At 50.2% G+C, this 19,296-nt stretch overlaps 2 protein-coding genes across 2 annotated transcripts in view; one reads left to right on the top strand and one right to left on the bottom strand.

Moving 5' to 3' along the window:
* Window positions 1-2,225: 2,225 nt before the first annotated feature.
* On the top strand, window positions 2,226-14,497 carry HCN3 (hyperpolarization activated cyclic nucleotide gated potassium channel 3). Its single transcript, XM_015826377.1, has 8 exons — window positions 2,226-2,371; window positions 6,341-6,770; window positions 7,602-7,763; window positions 8,860-9,078; window positions 9,668-9,814; window positions 10,799-11,039; window positions 12,577-12,741; window positions 13,413-14,497. The coding sequence occupies exons 1-8, from the start codon at window positions 2,283-2,285 to the stop codon at window positions 14,495-14,497; spliced, it is 2,538 nt and encodes an 845-aa protein (XP_015681863.1). The 5' UTR covers window positions 2,226-2,282.
* Window positions 14,498-18,483: 3,986 nt separating this feature from the next.
* PKLR (pyruvate kinase L/R) overlaps window positions 18,484-19,296 on the bottom strand; it is an 8,301-nt gene continuing 7,488 nt past the window's right edge. Inside the window, exon 9 of the mRNA XM_015826374.1 lies at window positions 18,484-18,641. Within this exon, the coding sequence (XP_015681860.1) occupies window positions 18,484-18,641 (158 nt within the window). The remainder of the gene's footprint in view (window positions 18,642-19,296) is intronic.

The following is a 19,296-nucleotide window of genomic DNA, read 5'->3' as shown; positions in this document are numbered from 1 at the left end:
CTCAACCTATTTAATTATCATCATTCAGCCAGCTTGATTCATAGAACAGGTTATTCTATAAATCGCTATTTGAAAAACGATTGGGTTCTTAGGCTGGAAGATAACTTCAAACTAATTTCCTTTGGTGCTTCCAAGCTGACTTTAAGGTTGGAGGTGTTTCTTTCCTTTGACGTGTTTTCCAAGATTGCCAGGTACTTAGGCTGACCCTAGGCTGCATTAACAGAGAGATAGAATCAAGATCACATGAAGTGTTAGTACCACTTTATAAAGACCCGTTAAGGACAAACTTGGAATACGGCATCCAGTTTTGGTCGCCACGATGTAAAAAATTTGTTGAGACTCTAGAAAGAGTGCAGAGAAGAGCAACAAAGATGATTGGGGAGGGGGTGGAGGCTAAAACATATAAGGAACAGTTGCTGGAATTGGGTAGGTCTAGTTCAGGGGTCTTCCAACTTGGCCCTTTGATGGCTTGTGGACTTCAACTCCCAGAATTCTTCAGCCAGGCACGCTGGCTGAGGAATTCTGGGAGTTGAAGTCCACAAGTCATTCAAGGGGCCAAAGTTTCCCCCATACTGGCTCAGGAATTCTGGGAGTCGAAGTCCACAAGTCATAAAATAGCCAAGCCTTGTCTTAGGGACAGGGGTCCAGTTGAGCAGGTCTGATATGGACTAGGGCAGGGGTAGGCCACCTTGGCTCTTTTACGACTTGTGGACTTCAACACCCAGAATTCCTGAACTGAGGAATTCTGGGAGTTGAAGTCCACAAGTCATCAAAGGGCCAAGTTGGAAGATCCCTGGTCTAGTTTAATGAAAAGACGGACTGGGGGGGGGGTTGGGGTGGGGTGACATGATAGCAGATCTCCTCCGTCATCGCTTCACCCCACCTCCCCCTCCAGGCTCTGTCCCGCTTCTACCTGCCCACTCGGGTCCCCAGGCTGCGGGGGAATGGGTGGGGGGGGCACGCACTAGGGCAGGGGTAGGCAACCTTGGCTCTTTTATGACTTGTGGACTTCAACACCCAGAATTCCTGAACCAGCCATGCTGACTGAGGAATTCTGGGAGTTGAAGTCCACAAGTCATCAAAGGGCCAAGTTGGAAGATCCCTGGTCTAGTTTAATGAAAAGAAGGACTGGGGTGGGGTGGGGTGACATGATAGCAGATCTCCTCCGTCATCGCTTCACCCCGCCTCCCCCTCCAGGCTCCGTCCCGCTTCTACCTGCCCACTTGGGTCCCCAGGCTGCGGGGGAATGGGGGGGGCACGCACTAGGGCAGGAGTAGGCAACCTTGGCTCTTTTACAACTTGTGGACTTCAACACCCAGAATTCCTGAACCAGCCATGCTGACTGAGGAAGTCCACAAGTCAATCAAAAGACCAAGTTGGAAGATCCCTGGTCTAGTTTAATGAAAAGAAGGACTGGGGGGGTGGGGTGGGGTGGGGTGACATGATAGCAGATCTCCTCCGTCACCGCTTCACCCCGCCTCCCCTTCCAGGCTCCGTCCCGCTTCTACCTGCCCACTCGGGTCCCCAGGCTGCGGGGGAGTGGGGGAGTGGGGGGGCGCTGGGCGGCGGCTGACCCGCTAGGCGGCGCCCGCCTGCCCCTGGCGCCCGTGCCTGGGTGCAAGACAGCGGCTCGGCTGGTCGGGAGGGGGGGGGGCGTAGATGCCACCGCCCTGGATGGACCCCGCCGGCCGGAGGGGCTGAGACAGGCCCGGGGGAGGGGGCGCCCGGGTGGGGCATGAGCCCCTGCCCGTGCCGTGCCCGCCCCGCCTGGCCCTTCAGCCGCGCCCGCCCCGCCCCGCCGCCCTGCCCTTCCCTTCCCTTCCTGGCGTCGGGCCTCCACGCGGGGCGGCGGGAGGGATGCGCCGGGGGGGCCGCGGCCGGGCAAGGGCGTTTGAAGGGCCCGCTTGAGCGCCATGGATGCCACCTCCGCCGTCGCCGCTTCCTCCTCCGGCGAGGCTCCGGACCGACGGCCTTGCCGGGGCCCGGAGCCCCCTGGACCCAAGGCGCCCGGGCCCTTGCGGGATGGAGACCCCGCCGGCCGGCCCCGCTCCTCCGCCCTGTCCAGCGAGGGCTCCTCGCAGCCTCCCACGCGCAAAGGCTCCGCGGCGGCGGCGGCGGCCGCCAAGGGCGAGATGGGGCCGGCCCGCGTGGCCGAGCAGATCGTGGCCGCCGACCTGGCCGCCGCCGCCGCCGCCTCGGGGCTGGAAGAGCCCGGCGGCACCTTCGTGCAGCGCCAGCTGGGCGCCCTGCTCCAGCCGGCCGTCAACAAGTTCTCCCTCCGCATGTTCGGCAGCCACAAGGCGGTGGAGATCGAGCAGCAGCGGGTCAAGTCGGCCGGCTTCTGGATCATCCACCCCTACAGCGACTTCAGGTAAGGACTCCTCGGCCCATGGGGCACTCCCCGGGGAGGCGGGGGGGGGGAGACCCGCCGGGCCTCGGCTGGCTCAGCCGGGCGGAAGACCGGCGGAGGCGGCGCTGTCCGTGGTGCTGAACGTTCTTCTTTCTCTCTGTGTGTGTGTGTCTTCCCGCCGTCTCCTTGCAGGAGGGACTACAATGCCCATCTCCCGCAGGTGCTTTTTTTTGTCTTTCCGGAGAGGCCGCCGGGCTTTCTTGGTTCTGAAGACGTTTCGCTTCTCCTCCGAGGAGCTTCTTCGGCCCTGACTGGAGGGTGGGGAAGGGAAGGATTTTATATGCCTTGCAGACCGCTGGGCGTCTGCCTCCTTTTTAGAGGGTCGTTGAGGCCACTTGGGGGTTTGTCTGCGTCCTCCAAGTGGCCTCAACGGCTCCCTAAAAGAAGGCAAAGGATTGACCAGCGGTCTGCAAGGAGTATATACCCTTCCATTCCCCACCATTGCTGAAGAAGCTTCCTGGATGAGAAGGATTTATACTCCTTGCAGACCGCTGGTCATTTGCATTGTTTTAGAGAGTTGTTGAGGCCACTTGGAGGTTTGTCTGTGTCCTGAGTGGTGCAAATGGGTGTGGAGCCTTCTTGGAATGGCTGAAAAGACTGTGTTCCACACCCATCTGCACCACTCAGGTGACTCTGAGGATGCAGGTAAACCTCCAAGTGGCCTCAACACCTCCCTAAAAGAAGGCAAATGACCAGCTCTCTGGAAGGATTATAAATCCTTCCCTTCCTCACCATCCAGGCAGAGCGGAAGAAGCTTCTGGGAGGAGAAGCGAAATGTCTGGAAAGAAAAACAAAGAACGTCCAGTTGCCTCCTGAAAAAGCATCTTTGGGACCTGGATCTCCATATACAATTCCCATGGGTCACGCCTCGGACAAGGCGGAGGAACTGCTGGACTGGGAATGGCTTGTGGGAAATTATTTTCTGGGGGAAGTGATCCAGCCCTCTCTCTCCTTCCTCCCTTCCTCTGGGTGTGGACACTCCGGTGAGGGTCTGGTGGGAGTGGTTTACCTGTCAGGAATTCTGGGAGTTGAAGTCACAAGTCATGAAGGGGCCAAAGTTTCCCTCACGCTGGCTCAGGAATTCTGGGAGTTGAAGTCCACAAGTCATGAAGGGGCCAAAGTTTCCCCCATGCTGGCTCAGGAATTCTGGGAGTTGAAGTCCACGAGTCATGAGGGGGCCAAAGTTTCCCTCATGCTGGCTCAGGAATTCTGGGAGTTGAAGTCCAGGAGTCATGAAGGGGCCAAAGTTTCCCTCATGCTGGCTCAGGAATTCTGGGAGTTGAAGTCCACAAGTCATGAAGGGGCCAAAGTTTCCCCCATGCTGGCTCAGGAATTCTGGGAGTTGAAGTCCAGGAGTCATGAGGGGGCCAAAGTTTCCCTCATGCTGGCTCAGGAATTCTGGGAGTTGAAGTCCAGGAGTCATGAATGGGCCAAAGTTTCCTCCATGCTGGCTCAGGAATTCTGGGAGTTGGTCCACAAGTCATGAAGGGGCCAAGGTTGCCTATCCTTGTCTTAGGGAGAGGGCTCTAGTTGAGCAGGTCTGATATGGATGGCGTTCTCATCACCAGTGTTGGGGGGGTGGTTATTTTGCTTCTTCCTGTCCTTCTAGGGGACAGGATCCTATACAGGCAGTTCTCAACTTACAACCACAATTGTAGATCAGAATTTCCATTGCTAAACCAAGTCCGTTGTTAAGTGAGTTGCGCTTGACCTACGACCTTTTCTGCCATGGTGGTTAAGCGAATAACTGTCGTTAAATGAATCACAAGGTTGTTAAACGAATCTGGCTTCTCCCATTGACTTTGCTTGTTGGAAGCCAACTGACCCGGGGACGCTGTGAATACATGCCAGTTTTCAGGCACCCAAATTGTGATCGCATGACTTGGGGGCGTTGTAACGGTCGTAAGAGAGAGGAGTGGTTGTCCATTGCTTTTTTCCCCCCAGCACGGTTTCAACTTCAAATGGTCGCTAAACGGATGATTGTAAGTCAAGGGCTATCTGTATTTAAGCAAACACGATGCTCTTGTTTTTGGTTCATTTTGTTTACTCTGTGTTGATCCTCCCTTTCAAAGACAGCCAAAGTCCTCGTTTCCTCATTTATTTATTTTTAAAACATAAAATACAGTAGCTGCTTAGCAAGGCACTTCTGAAATCATTGGGGGGGGGGGGTTTCTGTTTGAAGATATACACATAGACACACACACACACCCAAATCATCAGCTAAAGGCCTATCTTTAGTAGCAAGGCTACTATGAAGATGACAATGAGTCTTTCATTCTAACTTCAAACTCTGTGGGGGAAACACACCATCATTGTTCACTGCACTAAAAGGCCTCAGTTTACTTTCTGAATAATTATTAATTGCAACCACTAAGATGTAGTTAAAGAGAGCTGTACCTTCAGCAAATAATTCACGATAATATCTTGCGAGGGACCGACTCATAGTGATAGAGTGATCAAGTTCACACATGATATGAAATATTTCTGGAGCGTCTTTGATTTGGGATTAATGTAACGATGGGGGAGAGGAAATTCTAGTTTGTTTTCAAACCACTGAGGTTAAAGCTGACCCACATTGTAGACTGTCTTGCTTGGCATTTAAAAAAATAGAAAGACGGAAGGTAACACAGCTCAAGCTTTTCCCCGGAGAACCGTCATTGGTCAAAATAGACTATTATGGGCTGGAAGCATGCATAGCTCAGCTGCCATTCTGGAAGTTATAGAAAAAAAGAATTCCTGTGCTGGAAACCCTAGGGTGGTCTGCAAATACACCTGAAAATTGCTGTTAATGAATTTATTGTCCTATCGCAGCAAAAGAAAGAAAGAAAGAAAGAAAGAAAGAGAAATTTCTATAAAAAAGAAAACAGGAGGAAAGAAGGAAGGAAGGAAGGAAGGAAGGAAGGAAGGAAGGAAGGAAGGAAGGAAGGAAGGAAGGAAGGAAGGAAGGAAGGATAAAAAAGAAAGGACAGGAATTTGTGTAAGAAATAAGAGAGAAGCATCTCAACATCTTTTTTATATCGTGGCAAGCAAAACTGGACGCAGCCTTGCTAGTGTGGTCTTACCAAGGCATGATAAATCAGGGTGTGTGTATGTGTGTTCAAAACGAGGGAGCTGTGTAAGATTGGGCCGGCTTTTGCCAAGCAAGGGAAAATGGATGGGAAAGCTTCATCAGCAGCAGAAAACGTAGCTCGGATAGGCAAAGGGTTCACTATCCCAATAAGAAGCGGAGCTGTTTGGCTGGGCTCCCAGATTCCTTTTCTCAAATCTCTCCATATGTTTCTCGGCTTGTACGTCGATCGAGGACAGATGTCTTTGCGGGAATCGGATAGAGTTTTTCGGTCTTTAGGATTCAACGTGGAATAATGTTATGATTAAACCCGTGGATTACATCATGATCTTTATTGGATAATCAACACTCAGCCGAGGCCGGGCCGAAGTAAGCTTTTGAGCGCTTGATCGGTGCCTGCGAGAACAAATCAGCAGAGGCCTTTTCATTTTGGCGTCGAGGTGTTTTGAGTTTTAAAAAAGAGACGATCCCGGTTTAATTTCTCTTTTCGGTGATATTGGTCGGATGGGTTTTCCCTTCGTTTTTGGTCAAAGAATAAAGAGGGGGAGAAAAAAAACAGCCACTGTGTTCATTTAACAACCACCGCATTTGCTTAATGACCCGCGCCAATTTTTTTTTTGTAAAATCTGGTCAGTCACGCGGAGGACCCGTTTTATGACTGTTGGGGGCTTATGGCTCTATTGTGGTGATAACCTGAGGACTTCCTGTGTTGATGCCCGAGGTTGATCACACACAGGCTCAGCTCCTAGGCCAGAGTCAGACTCTAAATCATAGCTGATAACAAACCCAGTTTGAACGATTCTCGCTCAGATGAGGCTGACTGATCCCTCCCCGTTTTTTTGTTTTTTGTTTTTGCCTTCCAGGTTTTACTGGGACTTGATCATGTTGCTGTTGATGGTCGGCAACTTGATCATCCTGCCCGTCGGGATCACTTTTTTCAAGGACGAGAACACGCCTCCCTGGATCGTCTTCAACGTCCTCTCGGATACCTTTTTCCTGGCCGACTTGGTGCTGAATTTCCGGACGGGGATCGTGGTGGAAGACAACACCGAGATCATTCTGGACCCCCACACCATTAAGATGAAGTATCTCAGGAGCTGGTTCCTGGTGGATTTCATTTCCTCCATCCCCGTCGATTACATCTTCCTCATCGTAGACCTGGAGACGCAAGTGGATTCGGAAGTGTATAAGACCGCCCGGGCCCTGCGTATCGTCCGTTTCACTAAAATCCTTAGCTTGCTACGTCTTCTACGGCTCTCTCGTCTCATCCGTTACATCCACCAGTGGGAAGAGGTAAATCACCCATTAAAAAAGGCAGGGAAACGTATCTCTGTTTTTATCCTGTGGTCATAAATGCGATTTTCATGAATAATCATAATCATAATCATAATCATAATAAAGTTGGAAGGGACCTTGGAGGTCTTCTAGTCCAACCCTCTGCTCAGGCAGGAAACCCTATACCATTTCAGACAAATGGCTGTCCAGTCTCTTCTTCAAAACTTCCAGTGTTGGAGCATTCACAGCTTCTGGAGGCAGGTAGTTCCATTGGTTAATTGTTCTGACTGTCAGGAAGTTTCTCCTTGGTTCTAGGTTGCTTCTCTCCTTCTTTAGTTTCCATCTGTTGCTTCTTGTCCTGCCTTCAGGCGCCTTGGAGAATAGCTTGACTGCCTCTTCTTTGGGGCAGCCCCTGAGATATTGGAAGGCTGCTATCCTGTCCCCCTTAGTCCTTTTCTTCATTAGACTGGGCATCCCCAATTCCAGCAACCGTTCCTTATATGTTGTTCTTCCCGCGGATTTATATGTGGTTTGATCCGTTCAAAGGTCTACTTTCCCAAAGGTGCTTTTCCAAGAGGCAATGTCCCATATGTACTCAGGAGGATATTCAGTCAACGTGCACACTTTAAACACACTTGAAACCCAAGGCAGAAGCTTGTCCACCCCAAGGATAAAACGTCTTCAAAGAAAAACAAGAAAGTCCAGTTGCCTCGTGAAAAAGCATCTTTGGGATAACTAGGACCTGGAGGACGGAGAATCTCCGTAGTCATTATCCGAAGATGACCTGTAATCCACGTACGGGAAGAACATGGGCTTGATCAGTTTACCATGTCCCCCTTGCGTCCCCAGATTTTCCACATGACCTACGACCTGGCCAGTGCCGTGGTCCGGATCTTCAATCTCATCGGGATGATGCTCCTCCTGTGTCACTGGGACGGCTGCTTACAATTCCTGGTCCCCATGCTGCAGGACTTCCCTGAAGACTGTTGGGTTTCCATCAACCACATGGTGGTGAGTTGTTGTTTTGTTTTTCTCTGTCTGTCGGACAAAATGGTTCCAGGCTGAGCAGGAGAGAGTCCCATAATTCTGCAAAGCAGAAGAGAAATAACTTTGAGACTAGGTGGCAGCTCTTAGGGAAAACCAACTTCACAGCGAAAGGCAGGACTGGGTCAGGAAGAAACTCAAGGTTTTCTTACCTTGATTCTCTGTGGTATAGAGACAGAGAAGGAGGGAGGGAGAGGAACAGAGGGAACGAAGGAGCGAGAGAGGGAGGAAGAGAAGGTGGGAGACAGGGAGGAAGAGAGAGGGAGGGGGAGAGAGGGAGGGAGGGAGGCAGAGAGAGAGGGAGGGAGAGGGGGAGGGAGGGAGAAAGAGAGAGAAGAAAGAAGGAAGAAGGAGAGGGAGTGAGAGAGAGAGAGAGAGAAAGGGAGGGAGAGAGAGGAGGGAGAGAGGGTGAAAGGAAGGAGAGGGAGGGAGACAGGGAGGAAGAGAGAGGGAGAGACAGAGAGGAAGGGAGGGGGAGGGAGGGAGGCAGAGAGAGAGGGAGGGAAATGGGGAGGGAGGGAGAAAGGGAGAGAAGAAGGGGAGAGAGGGAGAGAGAGAAAGGGAGGGAGGGAGAGAGAGGAGGGAGAGAGGGTGGGAGGAAAGGAGGGAGAGGGAGGGAGACAAATTTCAAATTTCTGTTATCATATCTTATAATAATAGACTTCCATTAGTTCATCTGACTTGGTCTTCCTCGAAGGGTTGACAATTTCTACTCAAGGGACATGGGTTCAAGAGTTTCTATTGATCCTAAGGCCGTGTTTTTCAAACTTGGACTTCAACTCCCAGAATTCCCCAGTCAGCATAACTTAAGAGATCTGGACTTCCAACTAGAATTCACCTCCAGCAGGGCGTTGGGGGATTCTAGGAATTTGGGGCTGGGGAATTCTGGGAGTTGAGGTCCACCCCTCTTAAAGAATCCTAGCTGGGAAATGCTGGGAGTTGAAGTCCAGACCTCTTAAAGTTGCCAAGTTTGAAGGACACCGGAAAGGCTCTGCAGGGAAAGACTGTGGATCTTCAAAAAACACACCGGTGAGTTCCACTCTTTTTCCCTCCTGTCCTTCAGAATGACTCCTGGGGAAAGCAATATTCGCACGCTTTGTTCAAAGCTATGAGCCACATGTTGTGCATTGGTTACGGGCAGCAGGCCCCCGAGGGCATGACCGATGTCTGGCTGACCATGCTGAGCATGATTGTGGGTGCCACCTGCTACGCCATGTTCATCGGCCACGCCACGGCCCTCATCCAGTCGCTGGACTCCTCTCGGCGCCAATACCAGGAGAAGGTGAGCAGGTTTCCATCGACTTGTTGCCAAATTCTGGGGCTTGCCAGTGCTAGCTTCTCTCCGGCGAGACGGAGAGATAAAACTTCCAAAACGTTTGTCTCTGTTTTTTTTTAATTAAATTCCGAAGATTAAAATCCAAAAGAAAAAAAAAATGAACGGAGACAAAATAAAAAATAGACAAGAATGTTAAAAAAGTGAGATTTTTTTTAGCTTGACTGGACTGACATCCATCAGAAATGGTGTAGGGTCTCTTTCTTGGGGCAGGGGGTTGGGCTAGATGACCTACAAGGTCCCTCCTAACTCTGTTGTTCTAATTCTAAATCTAGCTCCCTGGAAGAAAGAGGACTAGAAACTTAAGCAGGCACTTATCCTACTCCAAATTTCATAGGGAAGGGAGGAAGGGGAGATTCCCATCCTCAAATTGCCTCACTGGGGGCTGATTCACAGGAACCCCCTCCCCCAAAGTCTCTTTTAGAGGAAGAGAGAGGCAGGATAGATAAGGACAGTAGATAAGGACAGAGATGGACCTAATTTGGGGAGGTATTTCTCCCGGCTGAATTTAAGATGTTTCTGTTCCTCCATTTTCTAGTATAAGCAAGTGGAGCAGTACATGTCCTTCCATAAGTTACCGGGAGACACGCGTCAGCGGATCCACGAGTATTACGAACACCGATACCAGGGGAAAATGTTCGACGAAGACAATATTCTGGAAGAATTGAGTGAACCCCTTAAAGAGGTACAAGCCACGAAGGAAAGGCAATTAGGGTTATTACATGCCGGCTAGTTTTGCAGCAAGTTCTGTTTTTAAATGGTTTTAAATGTCAGAAATGGCTATAGGTTCTCTTGCCTGAGCAGGGGGTTGGACTAGAAGACCTCCAAGGTCCCTTCCAACTCTGTTATTCTATTCTATTCTATTCTATTCTATTCTATTCTATTCTATTCTATTCTATTCTATTCTTATTGTGTTCTTATTCTGTTCTGTTCTATTCTATTCTATTTCATATTCTATTCTATTCCTCCCATTCTATTCTATTCTATTCTATTCTATTCTATTCTATTCTATTCTATTCTATTCTATTCTATTCTATTCTATTCTATTCCATTCCATATTCTATTCTATTTCATATTCTATTCTGTTACATATTCTATTTCATATTCTATTCTATTCTATTCTATTCTATTCCTCCCATTCTTCTTATTCTATTCTATTCTATTCTATTCTATTCTATTCTATTCTATTCTATTCTATTCTATTCCTCCCATTCTTCTTATTCTATTCTATTCTATTCTATTCTATTCTATTCTATTCTATTCTATTCTATTCTATTCCTCCCATTCTTCTTATTCTATTCTATTCTATTCTATTCTATTCTATTCTATTCTATTCTATTCTATTCTATTCTATTCTATTCTATTCTATTATCATAGGCTTCTTCTATCATTGTTTTTAATCCAGTTCATAAATTAATACGTTATTAATACTGCAATACATGCATGCATAAAAGACGTTAAGTGTGAAAAAAAAGGTCCTAAATCCATTTTTTTCACTGCCGTTGCCACTTTGAACAGTCACTAAACGTTGTGAAGTCGAGGAATTATCTGTATCTTGGTGGATTTTTTTTATAACGCCCAATTCGCTCCGATCGGAAAGCCTTTTTTTTTTCCCCTCCTCTGTCAGTTCCTGATTTTCTTCTCCTTCGGAATCCCTTCCCTCCTTCAGGAGATCATCAATTTTAATTGCCGGAATCTGGTGGACAACATGCCCCTCTTTGCCAACGCGGACCCCAACTTTGTCACGGCGATGCTGACCAAGCTGCGCTTTGAGGTTTTCCAGCCGGGAGATTTTATCATCCGAGAGGGAACCGTGGGGAAAAAGATGTATTTCATACAACACGGGGTGGTCAGCATCCTGACCCGGGGCTCTAAGGAAATGAAGCTTTCGGACGGATCGTATTTCGGGGGTAGGTGTTTTCTTGGGGGGCGGGTGTGTGGATATTTTGAATGGCTTCTCCGAGGGGGACTTGTAAAGAGGTTCAGTCCTTGCGAAGGTGTTTGTAAGTCTGTGTGTGTGTGTGTGTGTGTGAAAGCCAACTGGGTAACTTTGGGCCCGTCACCGGGAGACGGTGAGTTCTAGTTCCGCCTTAGCGTGAAAGTCGGCTGGGTGACTTTGGGGCCAATGACCAGGAGACGGGGAGTTCTAATCCTGCCTTAGGCACGAAAGCTAGCTAGGTGACTTTGAGCCAATCACTAGGAGACTGGGAGTTATAGTCCCGCCTGAAGCACAAAAAGATGACTTTGGGCCAATCACCAGGAGATAGTGAGTTCTAGTTCCGCCTTAGACATGAAAGCGAGTTGAGTGATTTTGGGCCAATCACCAGGAGACAGTGAGTTCTAGTCCCACCTTAAGCATGACAGCCAGCTGGATGACTTTGGGCCAATCACCAGGAGACGGTGAGTTCTAGTCCCGCCTTAGGCATGAAAGCTAGCTAGCAAATCTTCAATAAATACCTTGAAGTCAATGAATGAGCCTTCTTCACGTCTTTCAGTTGAATAGAATAGAATAGAATAGAACAGAACAGAACAGAACAGAACAGAACAGAACAGAATAGAATAGAACAGTGATGGCAAACCTTTTAGAGACCAAGTGCCCAAAAACTGGCCTGCTCTCCCCCCCCCCCTTCCCTGCCCTGCCTGCCCACAGGACCACTCACCACCTCCAGGGCCTGCCGCAGATCGCCCAGGCAGCCCAGCAGCGCTATGGCAGCCACACCTTCTGCCCGCGCCCTGCAGCATCAACTGCATGATGCGGTGTGAGGGCACAGTCTTGTCTACACTGCCTGGCTGCCATGTCCTTGCCTGCACTGCTCCGTGTGGGCCATGCTCGAGGGCGACTCTCCTTCAGGGGGGCTGCTGGAGAGGAGGGGGTAACAGGGGGAGGCAAGGCTGGGGCAACGGCACGTGTGCCCACAGAGAAGGCTCCGAGTGCCACCACTGGCACCCGTGCCATAGGTTCGCCACCACTGGAATGGAATAACAGAATGTAGAATAGAATATAGAACAGAATGTAGAATAGAATAGAATAACAGAATAAAACAGAATATAGAACAGAAAGTAGAGTAGAGTAGAGTAGAATAGAATAACAGAATAAAACAGAATAGAGAACAGAAAGTAGAGTAGAGTAGAGTAGAGTAGAGTAGAGTAGAGTAGAGTAGAGTAGAGTAGAGTAGAGTAGAGTAGAATAGAATAGAATAACAGAGTTGGAAGGGACCTTGGAGGTCTTCTAGTCAAACCCCCTGCTCAAGGCAGGAGTCCTTATACCATTTCAGACAAATGGCTGTCCAGTCTCTTCTTGAAAAGCTCCAGTGATGGAGAAGGAAGGAAGGAAGGAAGGAAAGAAGGAAAGCAGAATAACAGTTGGAAGGGACCTTGGAGGTCTTCTAGTCCAATCCCCTGCTTAGGCAGGAAACCCTGTGTTCTTCTTCTCCTTTGCCCCTGCAGAGATCTGCCTTCTGACCCGGGGCCGGCGCACGGCCAGTGTCCGGGCCAACACCTACTGCCGCCTCTATTCCCTTTCCGTGGACAACTTCAACGAAGTCCTGGAGGAATACCCCATGATGCGTCGAGCCTTTGAGACCGTTGCCATGGATAGGCTGGACCGGATAGGTGAGGGGATGGAAGGATGGAGGATTACAGGGCCCATAGGTTGTCTTCGCTGGGCCCATGAGACTCCTCACAAAATGAATGAAGTCCTAACAAAGGAAAACCACTGCAGGAGAATCTTTGGGGTCTTCTGATAGATGCTGAGGAGACATTAGCTGTTCAAACCTGCTCTGAGCTGATCTCCTCTGTTGATATATCTCAGAAATTTCCTTCTCCTCCTCCTCCTTCTCCATCCTCATCTCCTTCTCTATCTTCTCCTTCTCCTTCTCCTCCAGCTCTTTCTCCCTCTTCTCCTTCTCCTCCTTTCTCCATCCTCATCTCCTTCTCCTCCTCCTCCACCACCACCACCTTCTCCATCCTCATCTCCTTTTTCTCCTTCTTCTCCACTATCCCATCTTCTTCTTTGTCTCCTCGTTCTCTATCTCCATCTCCTCCTCCTCCTCCACCTCTTTCTTCTCCTCTTCCTTCTCCACCCTCACCTCCTTTTTCTTCTTCTCCTCCACCTTGTTCACTATTCCCATCTCCTTCTTCTTTGTGTCCTCCTCGTTCTCCATCTCCTTCTCCATCTCCTCCTCCTCGCCATGCCAGTGTGGTTCATCTCCATCTCAAACAGTTCTCCGAGTTTCGTCCGCACTTCAGTGTGACCTCTGATCCTGTTTTACTTCCCCCCACAGGGAAAAAAAACTCCATCCTGTTGCGGAAGAGAGCAGAGCACAGTTCCAGCACGGTCAACAACGAGATGATCCAGCAGATCGTCAAGCACGACCAAGACATGGCGCACAACATCCAGGACCTCCAGCCCATGACTGCCGGCCGGGAGCTGAGCGGCAAGCCGGTTATCTGGGAGCCACTTGTCCATGCGCCGCTGCAGACCGCGGCTGCCACCACCAGCGTGGCCATCGCATTGACACACCAGCAAAGTCTGGCGACGCACATCTTCCTTCCCCCTTCGTCCATCTCCAGCCCTCTCTCCCCTGACTCAGCTGCTCTCCTGCACCATCGTCGCTCTCAACCCAGCCTGGGGGGCTCCCGGCAGTCCTCCGTCAGCTCACCTGCCTCGGGGCCGCAGTCCCACCTGCAGACGCCTTCAGCCGGCTCGCCGTGTTCTCCCGTGGTTCAGTGCGTGCCCCCCTTGGAAAGTACGCTGGGCAAAGGTCAAGTCCTGCCGCGGCCTGTTCAAAAGGGGGACCCCATCCCTGGGATGAGCCAGCCTCAGCTGTCTGAAACGCGGGGTACGTCAGTCTCCACATCTCTCTTGCAGCAGGCAGCACACAGCACATCCATCCCGCCAGGACGAACTCTGCACTACAGTCTCTCTCGGGCCACCGGATCTCATATTTCCCTGTTCTTGCAGCCTCAGCAGATGGTCAAACATCGGAGTTCCCAGGGCCTTTCGGTGGGATGTCTGACGCAGGATGTCCGGCCGCTTTCGGCTTCTCAGCCTTCCTTGCCAAACCGGCTCACCCAACCCTCGGACATGGGGTCGTCCCAGCAGGCGCGGAAGTCAGCCAGGAACGTCACGTACCGTTCCTCTCCGTCGGTTCCTGGTCTGTTAGGGAAAACAAGCACGGGGGCCACTGGGCAGCCCGGTTCCTCCCAGCAGCCCCCTTCAGGGTCCAGCCGGTCAGTGAGTGGGGCCACCACCCCTCAGTCACCTGCCTCCGCTCCACGGCACAGCGCCGCACCTTCCCGTAAGGGTTCTGTAGCATTCAGTCCTGACGTCAACACGGGGAAACCGAAGCTGCCATCTCATATGTGAAACCAGGGTAAACACAGGGCTACTAGTCCCTTCTTGGGCAGGCCTTGGGGGCTGATCTGGGGGGGGGCAAGGAAAGAGACACGCCGCAGAATCCTGAGGGCCGATGTCCAGGCCTGGCATAAGTCCATTGGAAAGGGACTGGGAAGTGTTTCTACACGGAGATCCTACGAAGAGGAACAGAAACCATCAGATACCCAAGATATGATCTACAATTTGGTTTCTTCGGGTAGCAAATTCTCTCGGGTCAAGTTAACTGCAACAGCAAACTCCTTCGCAACCATGTTGTGAGTCCACTCCAGCGGAAGAAGCTGGAATCCTGAGCCTGACGATCTTCGGGGTGTCCATTTTTCAACCGCACCAAAACGGGGCCCCCCAGTTACTTTAGCGGACACGCCAAAATGGAGTGTTTTTCCTGACCCCTGCCTTTAGGAATCTTTTTTAACGGCCAGATAATCGACGTAGTGACCTCTTTCTCTCCGCTCTTCTTGCCCCAAATTTGTGCAATATCCACCTCAAGATGTTTTGTGCGAGTGTGCGTTTAACTCTAGAAATCCCGTTTCCGTGCCAGAGGGAGGGGATTATGGACTTTGTTTGCCCTATCCCCAAACCACTCATGTCCTCTCTCTGTAGTGGACAGAGGAAGAAAAATCCATTGAATTTCCTGAATACAGATAGTCCCCGACTTACAACAATTTGTTTAGTGACCAAAGTTACAACAGTACTGAAAAATGACCATTGTTCACACTTACGACTGCTGCAGCATCCCTAGGGTCACGTGATCAAAATTCAGATGCTGGGCAACTGGTTCATATTTACGATGGTTTGCAGCATTCCAAGGTCACATAATCCCCTTTTACGACCTTTTGACCAGCAAAGTCAAAGGCGAAGCCAGGTCCACTTAACGACCGTGTTCCTATCTTCACAACTGAAGGGATTCACTTTATGACATTGGCAAGAAATATTGTAAAATGGGGCAGAACTCACTTCACAACTGTCAGAAATTGGGGGGGTCTGTGGCGGTCGTTAAGTCGAGGACTACCTGTAAACCTACCATGCAAGAGGGTGGAGCTTGCATTGTGACATCACAATGCATCTTTTTGTTGTCGTGGGGGGCATTATAGCGGTGCCTGTGGCCCTAGGCTCAATTTTTGCACTGAGCCAGACTCAAAGTCCCCTAATACTGAGCAGGTTTCGATTTCCCATAATCCCCGGCTCTGATAACACCTTTACTGCCAATTTCCCTGCTAATATTTCGGAAACCATTGTGCTCTTGACTCGCCCTTCGAGGTTTCCACCCTCTGAAGGCTTGTCTTTTTTAAAACAAAAACAAAAAAAAGAGAAAATGAAAAAGCGAGAATACTAGCCATCATTACGGCGTACCAAAGCTGGTTAAAGTATAGTAAGAGGCCCTTTGCAGTCTTTTACACTTAACTTGCATTCTTGGTCTACCCACCCAAGGCCAGCGGTGGAATTAAGGGTAGGAAGTTATCGTGAAACTCTCTCACAAAAAAAGAGAGAAAGAATAGTCCCAAGATCTTGTTGTGTTAGAACGATTGTGAGTACGCAAGCCTGTGTGTACTCCACTGTGACTGTTCAAAGTTACGACATCACTGAAAAAAGCCACTTAGCGCCGTTTTTCACACTTAGGACCGTTACAGCAATCCCTTGGTCGCCTGATCAAAATTCAGCCGCTTGGCAACTGACTCCTATTTATGACGGTCGCAGCGTCCCTGGGGGGGGTTCCTGTGACCAATATGAGTGAGTCAATTTGGGAAGCCAGATTCGCTGAACGATTGAGTTACTAATTTAGCAACTTGCAGGGATTCACTTCACGAAGTCGTAAAATGGGGGTAAAACTCACGTTAACAAATTGTCTCGCTTAGCGACAGAGATTTTGGGGCTCACTTGTGGACATTAAGTCGAGGAATACGTGCAATTTGCCAGAACGAGGAAGGTCCCTGGGTTCTAGCCAAGAACTCGACGGTGCCCGCTGTAAAACGATATTTCGGCAATGATTCCAGCACTGTGTACGGTCGTTGAAATGCTTCTTAACGTACTTACCTCTCTGCTTTGTGAACTCGTTTGTAAAAACACCAGGAATGGAGCAGGATCCAGTTTCCCGTCAGAGTCAGGTTTACGGGCATAGTGCAATTCTCAAGGAGCATTAATCATCCAGAGAATACGGCATGTATTCTTAAATTAACCCTGCAATGGAAGACGGTGATCTCCCGCCAATTTTTTATCTCGGATAACTGTCTGGACAGACGAGGGAGGCTCTTTCCTTTGAATTATACCTTCCTTGTCTTTTGAAATGTCTTTGAGCCAGTGGTCTGCCAGCTAATGGGTGGGGGTCTTTGCTGCCAGCTGGTCCACGCTGTGAGCCACGGAAGAAGTTCAAGATAGCCCCATGAGTGGCTCTGCTTTTATCCCTGTCCATTTATATCCCGAGGGACCTTTCCACAAAGACTTATAATTTAGTAGCAGAGTGTCTAATTCTCCGTCCTTGTGCCTAAAACTCTATCAGGGTCACCGAGTCCTTCAAAACAAATCACCTGATCTCTCTCCTCTTCCGGGAAAACAGGCCCCTCTGTGACCCAGCCATCCTAGGAACCGTAGTTTGTGATGTGTGCATTCCGTGTGGGCTCTTTGCCCAAACAGCCAAACTTTGATGTGACCAACGTTGCTTTCCGATCCAGCCAAGTTACCGAATTAGGGTAGAGTAACTGCCTGGAACTTTTTTTCGATTTCTCTCTGATCTTTTTTCCACGTAGCAAGCTCCAACTGCCAATCTTATTCCCCCTCGCGCTGTAAAATGCTTTTTTTCTCTTTTTAGTACCTGGTGCTGTCGGGAGGGCAGTTTCAAGGGGGGGGGAAGGGACAGGGGGCGCGCAGCGGCGTTGGTCCGTCGTCTCCAGCCGGAGAAACGGAAGGGAATGGATCTTGGGCGTCTTCTCTTGGGTCTAGGACAACTCGCCAGGGGTAAACTCGCCACGCGGCCAACTCAGTTGCCTTGGGAAAACTCGCTGCAGGATAATGGATGGAAGCTGATCAAGGAGAGAAGCAACCTAGAATTAAGGAGAAACTTCCTAACAGTGAGGACAATTTACCAGTGGAACAACCTGCCTCCAGAAGTTGTAGATGTTTCCATCACTGGAGGTTTTTAAGAAGAGGCTGGACAGCCACTTGTTTGAGATGGTACAGGATCTCCTGCTTGAGCAGGGGGCTGGACTGGAAGACCTCCAAGGTCCCTTCCAGCTCTATTCTGTAACTAATTAACTAACTAATCAGTGGAACTGCTTGTGGGTGCTCCATCCCTGGAGGCGTCTAAGAACTGGTTCTGTTAATTCAACACAGGATAACTCCACAGAGGGACAACGGAATTGCAGCGGGCCTTGTCTGGCTTAAGGGTTGAGCCTTCTCGAGTTTGAAGTCCTCAAGGGTGGGATGAGCTGCAATTCTACGTGTCCCGCTCTTCGGCTATCCCGCGTTGAATTGTTCTGCAGAGAGCTTTCCTGGGACGAGTTGGCCGCAGTGAGTCGGTGATGGATGACGGCAACGGCGAGTTGTCCCATTCCATCCCACCGCTGGGAAGAAAACCGTCTGGAGAAGCGCGGGGTCCCTCCTGCGTGTCTGGGGCAAGTCACGGTACTTGTTCAGGGATGCCGTCCCTGCGAGGTGGGTCTCTGCCAGCTTGGACCCACCTAGCAGACACCTTTGTGCTGCGCGCGGCCGGCGAGAGCGTCCCAAATCGCCTTCCTGACCCCCTTTACTCTTCGCCCTTAGTCTCCTCTGGAAGGAGAATTCAATCGCGTAGACTGAAAAACATTCCAGAAGTCCTTGTTTACACTCGATCGGGTAGAGCCATCTGTAGCTGCTGTTCCCCATAGATACACCGTCGGGGGGTGGGGGGGGTGGAGAAAGAGGTGCTCCCTTTCGTCTCGGTTGGCCTGGGGTGCGATAGGTTGTGGTGGTACCCGTATTCGGGGCTATTCGGGGATGGTTGGCACCTGGGCTAGGATAACGTCCATCCGTACAAACAGGAGATTGAGAAAAAAAAAACAGGCTCCTTTCTGGTCGGCCTGGAGATGACCCAAAGATTCTCCCCGCAGAGTTTTGTCTCCGTGGGGTTTCTTATACGTGGGTGCTGGCCAAGGGAGTCTGTGAGATCAAACAAGCCTCTTTATCCAACGAATCACGAGGGAGCGCCAAGCGTTAATGCGTTGGGGGGCTCCCTTTATGGGTCGGCCGCTTCTGGGTTTGGGTGTATGTGTGTGTGCGTGTGTGTGCGTGTGTGTGCCTTTGCGTGCCCCTCTCCGTGGCGTGAGTTTTGCGTGCCTGCCTCTGGATGCGTGTGCGGTTATTCTAGGCACCAAAGACCAACGACGGGTTCGCCCCCTTTGCACTCCGCGTCGCTCGGTGTACGAAGCTTGTAGGTTTCATATCGCGAGAACATTTTGAAGCTTGTTGGGGGTTTCTGGGGGTTTTTTTTTCCCGTTTTTTTTTTTTTTAAGAAAGAAAAATTACGTTTGGTTTAGTTCGGTCATTGTACCTCAAGAGTTTTCAATAATAAAGAGAGACTCGAAGGCCCGGCTTCCGCGTGTTTCTTACGAAGAGCCCGCAGCAGAGGACTAGAAGCAGGGTGAGGTCTACTGTGTTTTAGCAGTCAAGAAATGTGCAAAAGTACAAGGATATATTCTGAAATAGATACACCTGGAGGTGTAGAGGGAGGAAGGAAGGAAAGAAGGAAGGAAGGAAGGAAGGAAGGGAGGGAGGGAGGGAGGGAGGAGGAAGGAAGGAAA

Source organism: Protobothrops mucrosquamatus, unplaced genomic scaffold (genome assembly GCF_001527695.2).
Source record: "Protobothrops mucrosquamatus isolate PMUCROS unplaced genomic scaffold, P.Mucros_1.0 scaffold3084, whole genome shotgun sequence".
Taxonomy (NCBI): Eukaryota; Metazoa; Chordata; class Lepidosauria; order Squamata; family Viperidae; genus Protobothrops; species Protobothrops mucrosquamatus.
The sequence above is the reverse complement of the archived record's forward strand: the minus strand, read 5'-3'. Positions and strand labels throughout refer to the sequence as shown.